The sequence below is a fragment of the Delphinus delphis genome, chromosome 1 (genome assembly GCF_949987515.2).
Source record: "Delphinus delphis chromosome 1, mDelDel1.2, whole genome shotgun sequence".
NCBI classification, from domain to species: Eukaryota; Metazoa; Chordata; class Mammalia; order Artiodactyla; family Delphinidae; genus Delphinus; species Delphinus delphis.
The window spans coordinates 49961852-49982257 of record NC_082683.1 but is presented as its reverse complement, the minus strand read 5'-3'; the positions used below and the strand labels follow the sequence as shown (position 1 = coordinate 49982257).

General features: G+C 43.1%; 1 protein-coding gene across 1 annotated transcript in view; it reads right to left on the bottom strand.

Moving 5' to 3' along the window:
• The window catches only part of LOC132432423 (FGGY carbohydrate kinase domain-containing protein-like), a 107243-nt gene that overhangs the window by 39718 nt on the left and 47119 nt on the right, over positions 1-20406 (bottom strand). Inside the window, exon 5 of the mRNA XM_060022822.1 lies at positions 557-645. Coding sequence (XP_059878805.1) covers positions 557-645 — 89 coding nt within the window. The remainder of the gene's footprint in view (positions 1-556; positions 646-20406) is intronic.

Sequence of the window (20406 nt, the reverse complement as noted above, 5' to 3'; positions counted from 1 at the left end):
ACATAACTTATTTATAATATTTGTAATTTCTTGAGAAATACTGTTGACTTCAACATACATACTTCTACACTATGGGATGATTCAGGTACGTTGATATAAAAAGCAAAATAGCTTCATTAACACACCCATCTAGTTAAAGTTAAAATCACCTTCCTTGAAAAACATAACTCTTGCCTTAATTTTAGGGGCCAAAAAATGTTTCTTTTATTCATCACGTAAAAAGCGCCTTTGGAAAAATAGTCACATTTCACAATAGACTATTCACGTCTCCTTTAAATGTGTCCAATTTTAATGAATGGTCTTCACCTTGGATACCCACATTCCAGGCCTCATAGGAACAATGGTGTTTGGGCATGTGCAGTGGAAGTGGAAGATGGATTCAAGATGTTTCAAGTATGCAAAATCGCATGCAGATGTACAAACAGTACATCCAGTCAAAGCGAGTTAAGAAAGCTATATATATATATATATATATATGTGTGTGTGTATATATATATATATACAGACACCCGAGAATGGATGAACACAAATAAAATCCAACTCATAATTAACATACCGTGCTGTGACACCTGTTGCCTTCCACGATAAGAAGTCTGGGAGATCAAAGAAATGTCCCGCCTTATCCCAGCAAGTCTCTCTCAAGTTCTGCCAAATTAAATACATATTAGAATCAATTATGGGCTATTTTTTCTCCCCCTCTCCTCTTTCAATAATGTTTCAAAATTTTCAAAACAAAAGCATAGCCAACAATGCCCAATAAAACATCTGTTCAGGGGCTGGGAATGGTGAGTGATATAAAAGCAGTACTATACAGGAAAGAAAAATTGGCAATTATTGATCCTTCCAAAAATGACTATAATTTCCCTTTTATTCCTCTTTGCCAACCTGGAGCAGGAGGAAGTACATTCTGCAAGGGTACGCAATCCATCTTCCCAGTGAAGGGCAAGAGGATACTCTTCAAGACACATAAAAAGATTTCAAAGCTGAACAGCTGTGAACTGGGGAGAAAAACCACACTACGAAATTACCCGATGAAATGCAATGTGTCCTGCCATGAAAAAGTCTCCCCAGGCTGACTGGTTCCAAATGCAACAGGAATGATAGTCCCTGTCCACAAAGAACTTCCAATCTAAGCCAGAGAGAATGGTACGGAATCAAGCTATTCTTATAACTTTTTAAAATATTTGTTCCTTCCAATTTCTTCCACACTGCCAATGTGGTCAGATATTTTTTTCCTGCCACTGGGCTTTTTCCTTCCTCTGCCACCTCTGTCCAGAACACTCCTTCCTCACCCACCACCCTGCTGCTGTGCCCACTTTGGTTAACCCAATCCATCCTTCCCTGGGGAGGTCTTTCAGGATCTCCTCCTCAGGTGAGGTCTGGCTGTCATATAACCCATATCACCCTGCAAGTAGTTGTATAATGTCCTTCTCTTCTGCTAGACTGTAAGCTCAATGAGGTCAAGGATCTTGTCAGTTTTATGCACCATAATATCCCACAACTGTCTTTTCTCCTCCCCGGCACAGGACTGGACCCTTAGCTGTGAGGTAGAAATCACATGACTCCAGTCCCCCTGACACACTTAACTGGACTAGGGGTGGACATGTGACCTAACTGGGCCAATCAGATTCCTTCTCCCAGGAATTTAGAATCAGGATCCAAATGGAGTCATTTAACTTCTGCCTTTGAATGGAACTGGAGGTGAGATAAACTTGGAAACTGTGAAGTGGCCATTTTTTTGCCAAGGACCTGGAGAAGTAGGACTTCAAAAAGAGAAGAGCAATACAGACAGAAGCAGCAGCAAGAAAGGTTTCCTACCACCCAGGCAACTCTCCACATCCTGGTTTCAATTATTCCCTCCCCGAGAGGCTACAACAAAAAGGAATGTATCCTAAGTACATGGGTATCTTTGGGAACCTAAAGGCAACAAGACAGAAGATCCAAAAGAGACATATTCTAGTATCTGCTAGCAGGTGACACATAGCAGACATTCGATAAATATACATTGAACAACTAGACAAACTGCTCAGTTTCACCTTCCAATCTGTCTCAGGTGAGAGGTGCTTCAGAGTTTACAAAGGGTTTCCACATGTGTTACCTCCTTAGAACAACACAAAAGTCCTGAGTGCTGTTCTATCTATTTTATAGACATACAACTATTCTTTATCTATATTTGGCCTCAAATTCTATGAGTTCTTCCTATTTTCTCTTCCCCTATCACCACTCTCTGAACACAGACATCCACGCACAGCAGAGAAACTGAGTATTAACCCAGGAACAGGGTCCCATTAAAACAATAATAACATCAAAAGGGCTCAGATGTAAAAGGCAGTGTCAAGCCCATTTTCTGTTGTTGTTGTTGGTTGTTTATTTTAAATTCCTAAGCATTTGGGGGAGCGCTTACATCTAGAAAGGGCTAAACTTTCCTTTGAACACCCATACGTCTTAATGTTAAACAAAGCAACACTTAAAGTTGACTAAATATGCCAAATGTAGCTCTGAACTAGCAGTATCTTTATATGCTAATAGATCAGTCAGAACATGGTAGCCTTTGAAACTATGAGTCAAGCTACTAGTATGTCTTCTGGGTAGTCCCCCAAATCTCTTTCCATGTGCTCTGTGGTTTCGGTGATCAGTTCTCAGGGAGAAAAGGCATCCTCCTTCTAAAGACTTCAGAAATCCAAGGCCAATCAGAAATAAACCACGAAACCACTGCAGCAACGATCAGTGCTACCAGCCAAAGCCAAGCAGTCTTCCTGAACTCAGAAAATAACTGCTTCTGTTAGATCTTGTATACAGTCATTACAGACCTTGCAAAATGAGAGCTTTCAGCCTGTAGCCACGCAGACAGCCTCTGTGGACAACGGAAGCCAGGCAGAATGTCTCAGAGACAGCATCAGGCCTCTGGCCAGAAAGAGACACATCGGGGGCAGGAGGGACAAAGCAGCCTGGCGGCGCCATCTTTTCTTGAGACAACGCCGGCTTCACTGGACAAAGCCAGAGACCCTGGCTCAAACTCTCCACAGAAGGAGTGACCAGAAATGGCATCATATAAGGAGTGCAAGGCACCCTTAAAAACGCACATGGTCCTGGGGGAGAAGACAGCAGTAGTATTCCCTGCCTTCTCCACAAGCAAAGTCTGCAGCTTAGCCAGCAAAGGAGATGGGGAAAGCGTTTGCCTGGATGAGAGGGATGTCTCCAGAAGCCTGATCCCTTACTTGGAGATGCTGACACCACCTATGAGGTTCCCATGGTGTACTTAGGTTGGGCTACATGATTCACAAATGCTTAGTCATCAAATGCCAGATTGGCCAAGGGCCTATTAGCCCCCGTGGATGGATTCTTAATCCAGTTCTATGAGAAAATCTCTCCATCCCTGCCTCTCCCCAACCAGCGGAGTCCCAGCCAAGGGCCTCAATCTTACTGAATTAATTCCATCCTTGGAACCACTGGGCCTGCATCAGGCACAGCGACTGTCCTCTTAGATTCTTCCACAGCTTACAACAGTGCCCCCACGTTCCTCATCTCATTGGATTCTCAGGATGGTTCAGAGGTTGTAGGTGATACACAACAGTCTGCACGTGAAGGATGCAGAAACTGAGGTTCAGATGACAAGGCCTTAACCCAAAGCCACATGGGGCTTCCCACTCTAAAGTGAGCGTTCCTTCCTTCCCAGGCCACAGTCACCACCCTGAGGCTCCCAGATCTAGCAGAGCTGTGGGTTTTGGCCTTTTGGAAGCATCATGATGGAAGCTATTACCATTCTTTACAGAAGAAAAGCCCTCCAAAACACATTTTTTCTAATGTTTTTTGTTTGTTTGTTTGTTTTTGCAGTACGTGGGCCTCTCACTGTCGCGGCCTCTCCCGTTGAGGAGCACAGGCTCCGGACGCGCAGGCTCAGCGGCCATGGCTCACGGGCCCAGCTGCTCCGCGGCATGTGGGATCTTCCCGGACCGGGGCACGAACCCATGTCCCCTGCATCGGCAGGCGGACTCTCAACCACTGCGCCACCAGGGAAGCCCTCTAATGTTTTATTAAACTTCAGAGATTTCACTTTCAATCCTGGGCAACTCACTTAACTTCTACATCCCTCATAACAACTTCCATGCACAAATGGTACACGGGCTAGAGCAAACAGAGAGCAGGTCTCCAACACAAGACAACTTTAGGCGCATCTCATAACGTGGGTGCTGAATCCAGTTCAAACTAGGAGCTCTCTGTGCTGAAGGAGTTAAGCCTCTCCTCCAGTTACCAAGCAACTAACAAAAAGTAGTCCTTTCAAGGAAAAAAAAAAAAAAGAAATCAGCAGTGATTGGGGTGTATGACTTGGCAATAAAGGCTTCTGCATTCCAATAACAATCCTTTGAGCTAAGCAATCCCTCAGGCTTGAAAGCCACCAAAGAGAACAAATCTCTTTTTTAATCATCTATTACTTCATAAAACCACACTCAAAGCACACACAGCTGCGGGTCTTGGCAGAGGGCGGAGGTGGAGTAGTGTATCTGAGGTTCAAGGCCAGGCAGCAGCCACCCCACCAGCCTGGGGCAGAGAGTTGGAGCTTTCTCCCTTTCCTTCTCACTGCCATGTCCAGGGAGGCAGTGAGGTCTCTGCTGGCTTCTAGATGCCAAGGGAACTTGAGGGTAAAATGAAGCAGACGCTGTAATGTATGTTGGGAGATGCGAGGGTCTAGGAGCAGCATGGGAAAGTAGGGAAGACCAATTAAAAAAGGATCAACTAAGTATTTTGTCACGACTTGCAGTGGGATTCTATCTGGGCTCCCTGCTGTGTGCAGTGAATGAAAGGGAAGAACAGAGCTCCCTAATTCCCTCCCAGTAAATGGTCCTGCCAGAACATCCCAAATACTCACGATGTTGTTTTCCAGCACAACGTCCCCTAAAAAAGCAAAACCTTATCCTCACTCTATATTCACAACTGAGAATTAGGGCACAGGCTGATGGCCCAGAAAGGAGAGATGTTTCAGGAAGAAACTTAATCCTCAACTTCATTCTTTAAAAAAAAAAAAAAATGATGCTGAAAACATGGACTGGGTCATAATCCGCAAACAGAAACTTCCCAGAATGAATGAAATAACTGTGTTTCATACTCCCATCCACAGAGAAAAAGACCAAACACTGCAGATATTTTAAGTCAGACAGATACGCTGAGAGGTTTGTGCTACCAGTGACATCTTTCTAAAAACTTAAAACTTACCATGACGTTTCTTTGTTTAAAATGGTTCGACAGTTCCTTGCGGCCTAGAATCACATTTTATCTCCTTGGCATGGCTCTCAGGACACGTAACTTAGCTCCAACTTGGCCACTATTTGTTATGACTCCTTCTTGGCTCACTGCCCATTATCCCTGTCTTCATCACTCCCCACCCTGATCTCACCTCATTTCTTTCTCTTCCCCAAACGCACTGTACTCTTTCATATCTCCCTGACTCTGTTGAGGCTGATGCTGCTACTTGGATTGACTTTCCCATCTTCTCTCATGATCAAACGTCTACCTTCGATTTTCAAATGCAGCTCAAATATCACCTTTTCAGTGAATCCCTCCATCCCTTGCTGTGTCCTTATTATATATTCACGTGCCTAAGTCCATCTCAAAATTTCAAACTCCTGGAGGGCAAAAAGCCGCTAACTTTTTTAAATGCAAAAAGTTTCAGGAGGTATAAAGAAATTTAAAGTCAAACTCTTTTAAAGTAAAATTACAGGGCTTCCCTGGTGGCGCAGTGGTTGAGAGTCCACCTGCCAATGCAGGGGACACGGGTTCGTGTCCCGGTCCGGGAAGATCCCATATGCCGCGGAGAGGCTGGGCCCGTGAGCCATGGCCACTGAGCCTGCGCGTCTGGAGCCTGTGCTCCGCAATGGGAGAGGCCACAGCAGTGAGAGGCCCGCGTACCGCAAATAAATAAATACATAAAAATAAAGTAAAATTACAATGAAGCTGGAGAAAGATGTGTGCAAAGGAAATGGTAATTAATAAGATGATGTATGATGATAATATAATGAGCCTGATACCAAGGTTTGGTAAGTCAGCCTCATAACTTTCTCATAATATTTTTCGTGTGGCCCTATATCTGCCTCTAATGAGTAACCACAAACAGGGTTCAGAGAAGGGAAAGGGCTTTGGGGCCTGGGTGGCCAAAAAAGACTTCATGGAGGATAGATTTGAGCTGAAGCCTAAAGGTCAAGTAGAATAAATATTTATGCTACTGCTGAGAATGACACCCAAAAAACAAAACTCTAAAATGACAAGGTAGATCACCCCCTTTAGAGAAGGTTTTGTTTAACTGTACTGTACCTTCACAGAATTTATTTATAAAATGAAAGAATTCTATTGTATAATTTAAATTATTTAATTTTCAAGAACTGGATACATATATGCATCTTCCCCCCACACCTCCCCTAGAGCTCTACTGTTCTACAGAAAGGTAAATTTATAATCCACACTAGAGCAGATTTTCCAACCATAAAAATGTTATCATTTGCATGAAAACGGATCGTATTCTGCAAAGCTGACTTTGCCCAGGAATGTGATACACCACATGCATTAGGAAAACAAGGCTTTGGTATGTGGGCCCTAAGAACTTTGGAGTCAGGCAGACCTGAGTTTGATTACTGTCTTCACCACTTCCCAGCTGTGTAGCTTTAGGCAAATTAATTTCTCTAAGCCCCAGTTTCCTCAAATGCCACATTACTAGCATCTACCTCAAAGGACGTTGGGAGGGTTAAATGAAATAATGTGGAGTGCCTGATAAGTCAACGGATTTCACTCTAATTACTACTGCAGAGCTTCACGTGTTTCAAAGTGCTTTGACATGCATGATCTCATCCGACCTGTATAATTCTTTAAGGCAAAGAATAGGGGAAAGGTAAGAAATTATAAACCTCACCTTTCAGGTTAAGAAAGTAAAACCCAGAAAGGGATCACAACTGTCCCAAGGTTACACAACACGTAAGTGGAAAGACAGACTAAAATGTAGACCTCTAACGCCCAGCCCAGTGCTAGTTCAGGGGTCTGCCTCCCTAAAGCACAATAAAATGCAGAAGGAGGAAAGAAGGATGCCATGGTAACCTAGATAACACAGTTCCTCGTGGGTGGTACTGTCTGTGGAAGGGAGGGTTCTAAGAGAAGAGAGGGCTTTGGACTGGGTAAGGTCTTGCAACAGACGTGAAATAAAGTGGGAGACTTGGACAAACAGAGAAGTGAGGAGGTCTTCCTCACCACCTCACTCTCTTGGATCCCTTCATGCCCTTCTCATCATTGCTATTCTATCTCCTTCCTGAGCTCCTTTTCCTTAGTTTCCCTTTAAATGCAGAGAGATGTTCTTGATTCATCCAAATGCTCTTCTCACTTTTCACATGCTTCCTGGACAATTTTAATTATTCCCAAGGTTCCAACCAACTACTAGTTGAGTAACATGCACGATCTCAAACTCTAAACTCTCCTGAGACACGTCTCCTGGATGCGCCACTGCACCTCTAACTCGACACGTTCATAACAGAATCTGTTATTTTCCCCAAATGTTTTCCTCCTCCTTGGTTTTCTATGTCAGGGGATCCAGTTACCCTAGGAGTCATCTTCTCCTTCTCTCTCATTGCTTACATCCAATCATCCTTCTAATTTAAACTCCCAATTAATCCATGAAGAGGTTCCCACCTCTTCACCCCCCCTGTATTAGTCAGGGTTCTCCAAAAAAATAGAACCAATAGGAGACTACATATATATATCTTATGTAATATATATATATACCTTATATATAAAATATATATCTTATAATATGTATATCTTATATATCCTATATATATATATATATCTCCTTCATATATATGACATCTATGTACATTTGTATATTTCTTCATATATGTATATTTATTATCAGGATTGGCTCACACGATTATAGAAGCTGAGAAGTCCCAAGATCTGCAGTTGGCAAGCTGGAGACCCAGGGGTTCCAATCTGAGCCCAAAGGCCTGAGAACCAGGAGAACTGATGGTGTAATTTCTAGTCCAAAGGTCAACAGGCTCAAGACCCAAGAAGAGCCAAGGTTTCAGTCAAAGACAGGAAAAGACCAATTTCCAGCTCAAGGCAGTCAGGTAGGAGGAGTTCCCTCTTTTTCAGCCTTTTTATTCTATTCAGGTCTTCAATTGATTAGATGGGGCTCACCCACATTAGGGAGGAGAATCTGCTTTACTCAGCTGACCAATTCAAATATTAATCTCATCCAGATACACCCTCACAGACACACTTAGAATAATGTTTGAACAAGTGTCACCCTGTGGCCCAGTCAAGTTGACACATAAAATTACCCATCACACCACATCTTCACTATCCTATTTTCAGTCCATCACATTCTATCACCTGGATTATTGCCATCCTGTCTATGGTATACCACAAAAGTGGCCAGAACTCTCCCCAACCCTGTATTCATGCCCTTTGCAGTATGACTCTGTAGCTCCTCGCATTAAGAGGTGAATCTAGAGAAATGCAAATCAAAACTACAATGAGGTGCCACCTCACACCAGTCAGAATGGCCATCATCAAAGCCTGTACAAATAACAAAGGCTGGAGAGGGTGTGGAGAAAAGGGAACCCTCCTACACTGTTGGTAAGAATGCAAGTTGGTGCACCCACTATGGAAAACAGTATGGAGGTTCCTCAGAAAACTAAAAATAGAATTACCATATGATCCAGCAATCCCACTCCTGGGCATATATCCAGAAAAAACTATAATTCAAAAAGATACATGCACCCCTATGTTCATAACAGCTCTATTCACAACAGCCAAGACATGGCAAGCAACCTAAATATTCATCGACAGATGAATGGATAAAGAAGATGTGGTACACATATACAATGGAATACTACTCAGCCTTAAAAAAAAGAATAAATAATGCCATTTGCAGCAACATGGATGCAACTAGAGATTATCATACTAAGTGAAGTAAGTCGGAAAGAGAAAGACTAATAACATATAATATCACTTATATGTGGAAACTAAAATACAACACAAATGAACCTATCTATAAAACAGAAACAGACTCACAGACATAGAGAACAGACTTGTGGTTGCCAAAGGGGGAGGGGGCTGAAGGAGGGCTGGAGTGGGAGTTTGGGGTTGGCGGATGCAAACTATTATATACAGAATGGATAAACAACAAGGTCCTACTGTATAGCACGAGAACTATATTCAATATCCTATGATAAACCATAATGGAAAAGAATATTAAAAAAGAATGGTATATATATATATATATATATATATATATATATATATATATATATATATATGTATAACCGAATCACTTTGCTGTACAGCAGAATTTAACACAACATTGTAAATCAACTATACTTCAATTAAAAAAAAAAGAGGTGAATCTGTTTCTCCACCACTTGAATTGGGGCTGGGCTTAGGACCTGGCTTGACCAATGCAATGAAGCAGAAACACCACTGTGCTACTTCTGAACTGAGCTCTTGAAGACCTTGCTCTTGTCTTCTTGGAATGTAGAGCTGCCACGTGAGGCAGCTCAGGCTGACCTGCTGGAGGATGAGAGGACATGTGGAGCAAAAACCAACCGTCCCGGCCAAGGCTCCACACATTCAAGAGAGCCGAATAGAGCTAAGATCAGGAAACCCAGCAGCCCTCCGGAGACTCCTGAACACATTCAGCAGAGACAAGAAAATCCATTTAGCTTAGCTCATCCCTAATCAGTAACCTGCGTAATTACAAGGTAAATAAATGGTTGCTTTTTTACTCCATCAAGTGTTGAGGTGGCCTGTCACTACCCTAACTGATACAGCCTCTTTCAAATTTTAACCCCCTCAATTCCCACCCTCTACACAGCCAGTTAGAATGTAATGGCCTATGTAAAATGAATATTTGACTATATAAATCATTCATTCATTCCTTCATTATTTATTTGGTATCCTCTACATGTCAGGTACTGTGCTCAGTGCAAGGGAAATGAGAGCAAACAACAGACACAGCCCCACCCACAGGGAGCTTTCAATCTAGTACCCTTTGCACCCTTCAAAGTTTTCTACTACCTTTGGAGTTAAAGATTAAATTTATTAACGTGGCATGTACAAACCATGTCTTACTTGCCAGCTTCGTCTCTGATAGATCTGAGATACTGCACTAAAATCACATACATCGTCCTTTTTCTCACCATTACATCTTTATTCATAGTGTTCCTTATCTGGATACCCTCCCTCCCTCACTTGGCCAACATGTGCTCATCATTTAGGACTCAAGTGTTACGCACTCCATGACATCTTCTCTGATTCCCCTAAGCTGGGTAGGGTGTTCTGTGCTATGCCCCCATAATACTCAGTGAATATCCCCATCATAGCCCTTCCCATCAACTGTTCACATGTTTATCTCTCTCCCTAAACTGAAATCTCTAAGAGTCAGGGACTGTGTTTTTGTTCAGTCTCACTGTTCCTAGGACCTCGCACTGTATCTGATCTATAGACAAGGAATAACATTAGGTGAATGAACAAATAAATGAATGAGCAGAGATGTGCAAGCTGAACAGGAGTTTATGTAAATGGAAATAAGAAATGAATGGATAAGTGAATGAGGTTGTGAATAAGGACTGTCCCAGTTTCTCTTTTCTCATTCAAGTTAATGGCTTTTCACCATCTGTCTTAGGGGCAGAGACATATCCTAGCCAAGCCAGACTGCCAGGAAGATAAATTTCTCTTCTTAGGGTGAGCAGGTCCCTTGGAGAAGTTTCATTTTAATTGGAAAATGGATTCATTCACTTCCTGGCTGGAACTCCTGCGTCAGTGCAGCACCAGGCTGAATGGCTTCCAAGCGTACTGGAGAGGGGGCTGAGGTGGGAAAAGCGCTCCATCAAATGTCGAGTGCTCTGGGACATCTGAGGACAACCTGGTGTCCAGTCCAGGCTGGCTCCCAGTGGTGGCCCTCTTCTTTCTTTCCCCAATTTCCTTCAACCCAAACTTTGCTTACCCCCAACACATAAAGGATGGGTGTACTTTACGGTTCCATTTGGCATTTCTCGGGGGCTCATCTGGATATGTATATATGTGTATATATATCTCCTTCTTTATTTATACCACTGTCATTTCCTGCAGGGCACAGACAAGGTCCACGACTGAGAAATCCCTTCACTACTCAACTAGTAGAAGAGCAGAACTTCATAAACCCTTCCGTATGTCACAGAAAACATCCCTTTCTAAGGAACACTTCTGCATCTTTTGTGAAGGGTCCTTGTATAGGGCACTGAACACTGTAAGGTTTTTGTGATCTGGCTCCAGGCTTCCATTTTGCCTCACCTCTCAACACCTTTGCGTTTCAGCACCCCTCCTCTCCCCTGTCCGATTCCTCAAACTGACTGATGCAATGGCAGTTCTAGTAACACAACGTGCTACTCTACATGGAGGTGCCCTTGCACACTCCACTGCCTCTTCTCCAGAGCCAGACCGCAAGGGTGCATATCCTGGCTCTAATACGTCACAGCTGTGTGACCTTCAGAAAGCAACTGAACTACTCTTCACTTCTACTTCTCTGTCCTATGAGAATTACAGAGGACAACAGTACCATCTTCACCACAGAGCTGTTGAGAGAACAACGAGCAAGTGTATGTGAAGTGTGCAGAACACCAGCTGGCTCAGAGTGAGCACGTCTTAAATGCTTGTTCTTATTAGTTAGAATGTCAGTCCCGCCACGTTTCCAACTTCAGGAAGGAGCTGGGGCTTTGGAGACTGACACACTTCAGTTCAGACCTTGGTTCTCCTAAGGGAACCCTCCTATACTGTTGGTGGGAATGTAAACTGGTACAGCCACTATGGAAAACAGTATGGAGGTTCCTTAAAAAAACTAAAAATACAGTTACCATGTGATCCAACGATCCCACGCCTGGTCATACATCCGAATGAAACTATAATTCACGTCATACATTTTATCCATTTAAAATGTACAATTAAATGGTTTTTAGTATATTCTCCAAGTTGTGCAACCATCACCATGATTTTAGTACATACTCATCACCTTAGAAGAAAGATGTTCCTCATTTCCCCTGACCCCACAGTCCTTAATCTACTCCTCTTTCTATCTCTATGGATCTGCCTATTCTGGACATTTCACGTAAATGGAAAAAGTGGTATTTTCGTGACCAGCTTCTTTCACTTAGCATAATGTTTCCAAGGTGTGTTTGTGATGATTTTACTGCTTTTATCATGAGCATTATACCTGCTTGGAGAGAAAAAACAAACAAACAAAAAACAAAAAGACACATGCACCCCTATGTTCCCAGCAGCACTATTCACAATAGCCAAGACATGGAAACAACCTAAATGTCCATCAAAAGATGAATGGATAAAGAAGATGTGGTACAGAAGATGTGGTACACATATACAATAGAATATTACTCAGCCATAAAAAAATGAAATGATGCCATTTGCAGCAACATGGATGGACCTAGAGATTATCATACTAAGTGAAGTAAGTCAAAGAATGACAAATACCATATGATATCACTTATATGTGGATCTAAAATATGACACAAATGAGCTTATCTACAAAACAAACAGACTCACAGACACAGAAAACAGACTTGTGGTTGCCAAAAGAGAGGGGGTGGAAGAGGGATAGACTGGGAGTTTGGGATTAGCAGAGGCAAACTATCATATAGAGAATGGATAAACAAGATCCTACTGTATAGCACCGGGAACTATATTCAATATCCTGTGATAAACCATAATGGAAAATAATACGAAAAAGAATGTATATATGTGTATGTGTATGTATGTGTGTGTGTGTGTGTGTGTGTGTGTGTGTGTGTGTATGTATGTATAACTGAATCACTATGCAGTACAGCAGAAATTAACCCAAAATTGTAAAGCAAATAAGTTTTAAAAAATAATAAAATTAAAAAAAAAAAATAACACCTTGGTTCTCCTACTTGGTAATTACATTACTCCTGGCCAGTAGTCACCTAATATCTCTGGGTTTCCCTTTGTTCACTGACAGCAGTGTTTAACTCATTATATTGATAGTATGATTCAATTCAGTGAGGTTATGCATGTTACAACGCTCATCCTGGCACATCCCCAGTAAATGTTAGTTTCCCCCACAATCCTTACTCTTCTCAAATTATATGGGGCCTATCCATCTTCCCTATTAGACTCTTAGGTCCTTTTAAGGAAGGACCATAATTAACTCACCTGTAGCCCTACAGTTAACATGAAATAACTATTTCTTAAATGCAATACTTATTGACCATGCAATAATTTGTCTATCAGTCCTGGTTTGTGGCCAGGTGTGTGCTACATGTGAAGGTAACCATAGATGAAAGGCAGGAATATACTGGTCCTAATCCTCAGGTTGCTTACTGGTGAGGTATAGCAAAGAGTCTGCATAGGAAACACCCAGCCATGATACAGAAGCAGCACAGAATAATTCAAGTTTGAAAATATCTGATTTATAAACTAAGGATGCTGCATGGTCATGAAAGAAAGGCACTGTTGTGGGCAGGCAGCAGAAGAAACGTATTACCTGGGAGGTAGTGTCTGACTTCGCTGTGGAGGGAAGGCAAAGACTAAGGAAGATGGGATGGAGGGCAGTCCAGCTGGGGCAACGGGCCTGAACAAAAGTGCAGGAAGAAGCAGCACCTGCATCCCTGGCCATGGAAAAGGAGCCCTGAGAATGTCAGCCTGAGAGATGTGCACTGAAGTGGAGTAGGAAGCAAATCTGAATTCATTAGACAGGCCACAAGAGAATGGGGGGACCTTGAGGTCTGAGCAGGGGGTGATTTGTTACTCCAGTTTTAGGAAGGTTAGGACAGAAAAAAACATGGTGGGAAATCTGGAGGGGAGAAGAGGTGGAAGGCAGGAGGACCAGTTTCCATACATATTTCTGACACGGAAGAAAGAGAACAGAGGAAGAGGAAGAAAGAAAGGAAAAGGGAGGCAAAAGAGAAGATGAGCGAGAAAGAAAATGAAACAAAGATTAAGTGGAAGAGAGAAGTGGCGAAGGAATGAGAAGAAAAAGACAAAAGCAAAAGATGAAGAGAGAGAGAAAGGGAAGATGGGGTGAAGAGAAAGAATAGTTTAAACATGAGAAGGGAATAAAGTGAGAATGACAGAAAAAGAAAGAAATGAAAAAGACGTGTGGAAAACAAGAGCAGGACCATGACAACGTCCCGACAATGAGACATAACGTGGAGAAGGAAGGGCAGAAGGCAGAGCCCCTCTCGCGGTCTGCAGCCAGCCTCTCCTCTGGGTGAATGAAGTCATGGCTGATGTCACCACCTCTGAGTCACACGCCCACCAAAGAGAAGGAGGAGGCCCCGCCCGGGGTTCCGTCCCACCCTCCTGGACAAGAGGGGTTCATTCTCTGCCTTGCGCTCCGGGACATTGTCTAGTCTGGTCCTGAGAGGACTGAAATGAGGAGGGCTTCTCCTTGAGCCCAGGGAGGACACTGCCACCACAGAAGCACGCCAAGCCTGTCATCACTGGGTTCTCAGATCCAGGCCCTGAGGTGCGATGGTCAGAACAGGGGCGACAGAAGCTTCTGGCTTTTCTATGCCTGGGGCTAGGGCTCCATCCCATGATGTCCAAAAAGGAAATTCCCATAATGAATGGTACTGAATACGCAAAAGGGCCTCCAAAGGTGCCTTTAGACCGAGCTAGAACTGCTTTCTCACATTCTAGGCTCGCACCACGCTCTCTCTGCAGCCCCACGGAGGCCTCCTTTCCTCGGACTGCCAGACCTCTTCCCACGCCAGTCCATCCACCCCACTGAGTGCTTACCTCCATTAGCCCCCAACCTACATGTCACCTCCTCCTGGCTCCTCTCCCCCAACCCGGGCATATTTCCATAAGGAACTGAATTTCCATCCTACCTACAGAGCACTGTGCCTTTATTTCTGTCCCTCTTCTAGAATATGAGCTGCTTGAGGACAGGGACTCTGGTTTACTGCTATACTCCCAGCATTTAACCAAGTACTTGAAATAAAATAAATTTTCAATAAATATTTGCTGAATGAATGAATGTCCTCGGTCAACTCTGGCAGGAACCGATGGGTATCATGCTAGTATTTTTAGACCTCTTCTGAGGTCTAAAGACCTCTCCTCTTACAGCCATCATCCTGAGAATGCTGGTTACTGAAGACAGTGCCCCATAAGCTACTAATAACAGTGCAAGTGAAACTGCTCTGTAAACAGTCACTTGGGGCATCAGAGGATGGATTTACTCTCCCCCTGATTCCTCCACTCTCCACAACCCTGGGCCTGTGAGCTGCTGTGGAAAGGGCACAGGCTTGAGTTAGATTTGAGTTAGATGCCCTGCTCTAGCACTCACTCCTAGCCTGTTTCAAGCTCAAACACAAATACTACTACCTACTCCCCAAGTTGTCCATCAAGATTAAGCACGGTTAAAAAAAAAAAAAGGGCCTACCCTCAGACCATGTGGATTTTCCCCTTCACTCTTAGCTCTCTTAACTGCATCTAGAGTTAAGTATATGAAAAATAGACCTCACTAACCTTTTTCCCAGAAATCAACTTCTGTCCTAATCATCACCTGAAAATATATCCCTACCACCAGCACCCTACAACTTACCAAATAACTTCTCATACAAAATATTGTTGTCAATACCATTTCATGAACAGGAAACTAAGGCGCCTAAGTGAAATGAATTGCCCAAGATCATGCAGACAGTTAAGTGAACAACATGGTGTGAAACCTCGGCCACTTGAACTCCAAACCCAATACTCCTTCACTGCTGCCCGGCTGCTGCTTCCCAGCACATGGGCGGTGCTTGATAAATACTTGCACAGTGACTCACTCCCTTTCTCAGGTCCACGGTCTGGTCTCTGACCCCCGGTCAAAGCCAGACCACACGGCCTCATGCCAAGACAACTGCAGTAGGTTTCACTCTGGTCCTGATTCTCTCCTCTATCTTAGGCTCACAGAATGCCAGCACCGAAAGAGAACTTCAGGAGTTACGGCTGTTCCCAAATGCCAGTCCCTGAACCGGTGCTCATCCATGACTGGTCATTTTCACTAATCAGTGGTGAATAATACAAATAATACTAGAGAAGATGAAACCCTTATTATTAATAATATTATGAATAATTAATTGGTAAAAAGATCTTACGTCCTGGTAGCTTGCTTTGCTTTCCTTGGGCAAGCTCTAATACTCTGCACATGCAGCATTACTGGAAGGAAACATTTATCTGTGCCACAGTTCAGACCCTTAAGCGAAGCCCGAATGAGAGACAGAGGCCAGAGGGGGCAGAGCCACTTACCCAGGCAGCTTCTAATTCCCTCCGAACACTCCCTAGTCTTGCATTTTTGAGCCAGAAGACACTGACTCTTGAGATGACACAGCCTGGAAGCCAGACTAAAGCAGCTTTTTGAGAGGGTGTGGGTAGGGGTACTGATGAGGCTGTAGAGCTGAGATCAGACTTCCTTTTACTACTGAGGTCACGCCCAAGTTTCACCTAATCCACAGCCTCTCCATACAGGAAGGATTCAGAGAGATGTAGGCTTTGATGGGGATCCCTGAGTCCCTTTGTCATTCAACCAGCAGAGTGGACACAGCTTCATGCACAGAGACTGGCCTCCAGTGAGGTCTTAGCTGCAGAAGTACTGCCAGGACCCTGGGGTTCAGAAGAGCTAAGGAACTAGTTGGATCATTTATTCATTTTTTCCAACTGCAGATGTTTCAGGAGGAGGTAAATGCAAAGAGGAGGAAGGGGCCAGCTCTTTGGGAGGTAACTCTAACGTGCTGGAGCAGCGGTCCCCAACCTTTCTGGCACCAGGGACCAGTTTTGTGGAAGACAATTTTTCCACGGACCGAGGGCGGGGAGGAGGATGGTTCAGGCGGCAATGCAAGCGATGGGGAGCGGCAGATGAAACTTCACTTGCCCGCCCGCCGCTCACCACCTGCCGTGCAGTCCAGTTCCTAACAGGCCACAGACAGGTACCAGTATACGGCCTGGGGGTTGGAGCCCCCTGTGCTGGAACACAGACGAAATAGAAATGGGTTGGAGTTTGTGTAGTGGAGGGAATCTTAGACCTCACCCGGTCTCAAGCGTGATTCTTTAACTGTGAGTCTAACTTAGGTAACTTTTTTATTCTAGAGTTCATATTTATCTTCAAAATTTAAGCCAAACAAATGTGGTATCTGGGATCTGAAATTTAAACTAAGAGAACCAGGTATCTCATCTGTAGGACAGACCGGGGCACCTTGCCCCTGATAAAGACTGGAGTTGACCAGCTAACTTTTGACTCCTTAAATTCATTTCCTAGAGTTAGAAAACCCAAGTTTTTGCATCCCAACACTGCCAGAAGTAACAGCCAGTAGGTAGTAATCCATCTAACTCCCTCCATCCTCATCTTCTTTATCTGTGAAGTAAGTGCTAACATCTACCTCACAGGATTTTCAAAAGAATTAAGCAAGATAGCAGAGTTAAAAGGTAGATAGATAGATAGTTAATAAATTCAGTAGATAGTTAATAAATTCTAGTGCAGGTGTTGATGATGTTTGTAGACAGCAATCAAACAGAGTCAATATCTTAAATAGAATTTAGTAAGTATCTCGGAAAGATATTATTTCAAACTGCTTTCACAAGGGTAACAATATCTCAACTTACTCCAAAAACTTAAGGTGGATGGATTGGATGGATAGAAGGACATATAGATGGATATATATGTGATAAACCAAGTACAGTAAAATGTTAATGGCAGAATCTAGGTGATGGTTCTAAGTGTTCACTATAAAATTCTTTCAACTTTTCTGTATGTTTGACAATTCTGATAATAAAATGTGGGGAAAAAATGGCTTTCACAGCCTCTTACATTTGGTCCTAGACTTGGGAGCCCCTTGAGATTAAAGGATACTCTTGGCTTCCGTCTTGTCTCCCCATCACCAGGTACAACGCCTTCCTCATAGCAGTTACTAGACGAATGTTTGTTTCACTGATTAAATGAATATATCCCTACAATAGCAGCACAGTTATTCTCATTTTGAAGACAATAGAACCAAAAAAAAAAAAAAAGAATAAAACCAACCCATATGTTCAGAGAAATGAGATTTACTTACCCCTCCAGAAGAATGCTGTGACTTGCATCTTGTCAGACTTCTGGCCTCCCTCCTCCCTTTCCCCAGTTAACATCCACCTATCCTGGGCCCCCAGATTTCCAAGCTAACAGTCCACCTTAGTGCAGCTGATCATGCTAATGAGTTCTTGTATCACAACACACATTAACTGCACTGTATATTTTAGTGTCTTTTCTAAAGACAGTATTTTCCTCCAATAGATGTGACCTCCATTTTAACCACTGTGAGGAAAAAATTTTCTTCATTTTTTGTTTTACATCGAATCATACCATGTGAGCATAAGGCCAGCCAAACTTAGCAATCTTTCTCTCTCTTCTCTGGTTATACTGTAAATTCCTAGATGTAGCTGACACCCCTACACAGTGGTCGGACAAGGCTGGCAGCAAGGAAGCTGGGCACGTGGACTATGCTATTACAGCCGTAAGTCTGGAAAGGACCAGGAAACAAGAATTCATTTAGCAAATATTTATTGCATATTTTTTCAATGACAAGCACTGTGTTTGGGTCGGGGAAGACAATAGTCAGGTATGGAGAGAAAGGTTTGGTCCCTCCTCTTACGGAGCCAAGAATCCACCAAACCAGATGAGGAAGGAACATGGTGCAGCAGAAAAAAAACAAATGAGAAAAACAAGACAGGATTTAGATCCAAAAGGACCTTCATAAAGACCCAAGCCTGATACCTGTGGACAAGTCACTGCATCTCTTTGAGGCTTACTATATTTATCTATAAAATGTAACAAATAGTAACGTTTAACTTGCAAGGCCATGTCACCAATCAAATAAAGAAAACATATGTCCAAGTCACAGAAGTTATAAAGTAAAATACAAAATAAAGTATCATAACAATAGCTGACATTTATTAAATGTTATTAGGTATCAGGCCAAGTCCTTCTTTTTTTAAAAAATTTTGGCCTGCTTTTTTAAATTACTCTGTTGGACTATAAAAGTAAAAGAATACAGCATATATTTGGCATAAATCAAATATGCAAATGCAGGGATAAGGAAAGGATTCACTGTCCAGGTAAATGAAGGCAGGCCATCAGCCTCAACACTCCATATATTTTAGTTACGAGCCCAGTTTATGGGAAGACCACCCTGGAGAGAAAATCCACAACAGATGCCCTAACATCAGCTGACAGTACCGTCCGCAGTGCTCAAAGGCTGGGAGGAATCTGGTCCAAACGTAAAACGGCCCTAGTATAAACATTCTAAAGAGAGCTTGTCTGATTCAGTTGATGTGTCTTGGATTTTCTTGGGGGTGAAGGGAGCAACATAAAGGGGTTAGTCCCCTCAGAGCACAAAGACACAGAAGAGAGGCCCAGAGGAGTTACTCCATCAATCTCACAAAATAAGCAGTGACTCAAGGTAACAGACTGCAGCCAAGGGATGGCTCTGGGGTAGAAAGGAGTAGTAATACTCCAAACTTCCTTTTCCACAACAGGGAAGAGAAAATGAAAGTACACTCAACTTGCAGTGGATCTTTACTTTGGAATGGAACTATCTGGACAGACAAAACCCAGCAATCAAAAATGGCATGATAAATGATTTGATAAGTTCATGCATCCATCCATTAAAATATGTACTGAGTTATCAGTGTGAGATGCTAAGCAATGCCCTAGACACCAGGGACATGGAGATAAGTGAGGTGCAATATAGTTTAATGAATTCCAGGGTAGAGGTAAGGGGAGGATGCCATAGCGGACAGAGGGCAGGACCCCAATCAACATAGAGAAAGTCAAGGAAGGCTTCCTGGAGCTTGAAGAATTAGTATAAGTTTCCCCAAGTGAAAAGAAATGATTTTAAGTTTGCCAGGCAGAAGGAAGACCTCAGCAAAGACCCAGAGGTGTAAGAGAACATGAGTATGGTATCCTTAGATCCACTGACCAAGAAATTCCCCAACTGGAAAGTCTTTCCATTTCTCTAAGCATTTTGTTATAGGAAAAGTAATGATGGATTCCTTGAACAAATTCCCGCAGTCTGGGTCTCAAATCCAAGTGCCTAGACGGGTAGTTGCTGGAAAAGGAAATGGTGAGGCAGGCTGGGTGGGGACCACTGTGAAATGAAGGACACTCGCCCCTTCTCGAGGGGCAGCTCCTGCACAACTCTGGCCAGTTCCTTCCACATGGGAATGTTAACCCAGGACTGCTAAATCCTTTTGTTATTTTTTCTAGAGAAGCAGAAAAATCTGGATTTTTATGTGAAATTTCTTAGTTTTTAAATGTTGGACACTAATTCAAAAAAGAATTTTTTTTTCAAGCACAGGGTGGGTCCACCAAAACCCATCTGGGGACCAGATTCAGCTTGTGGG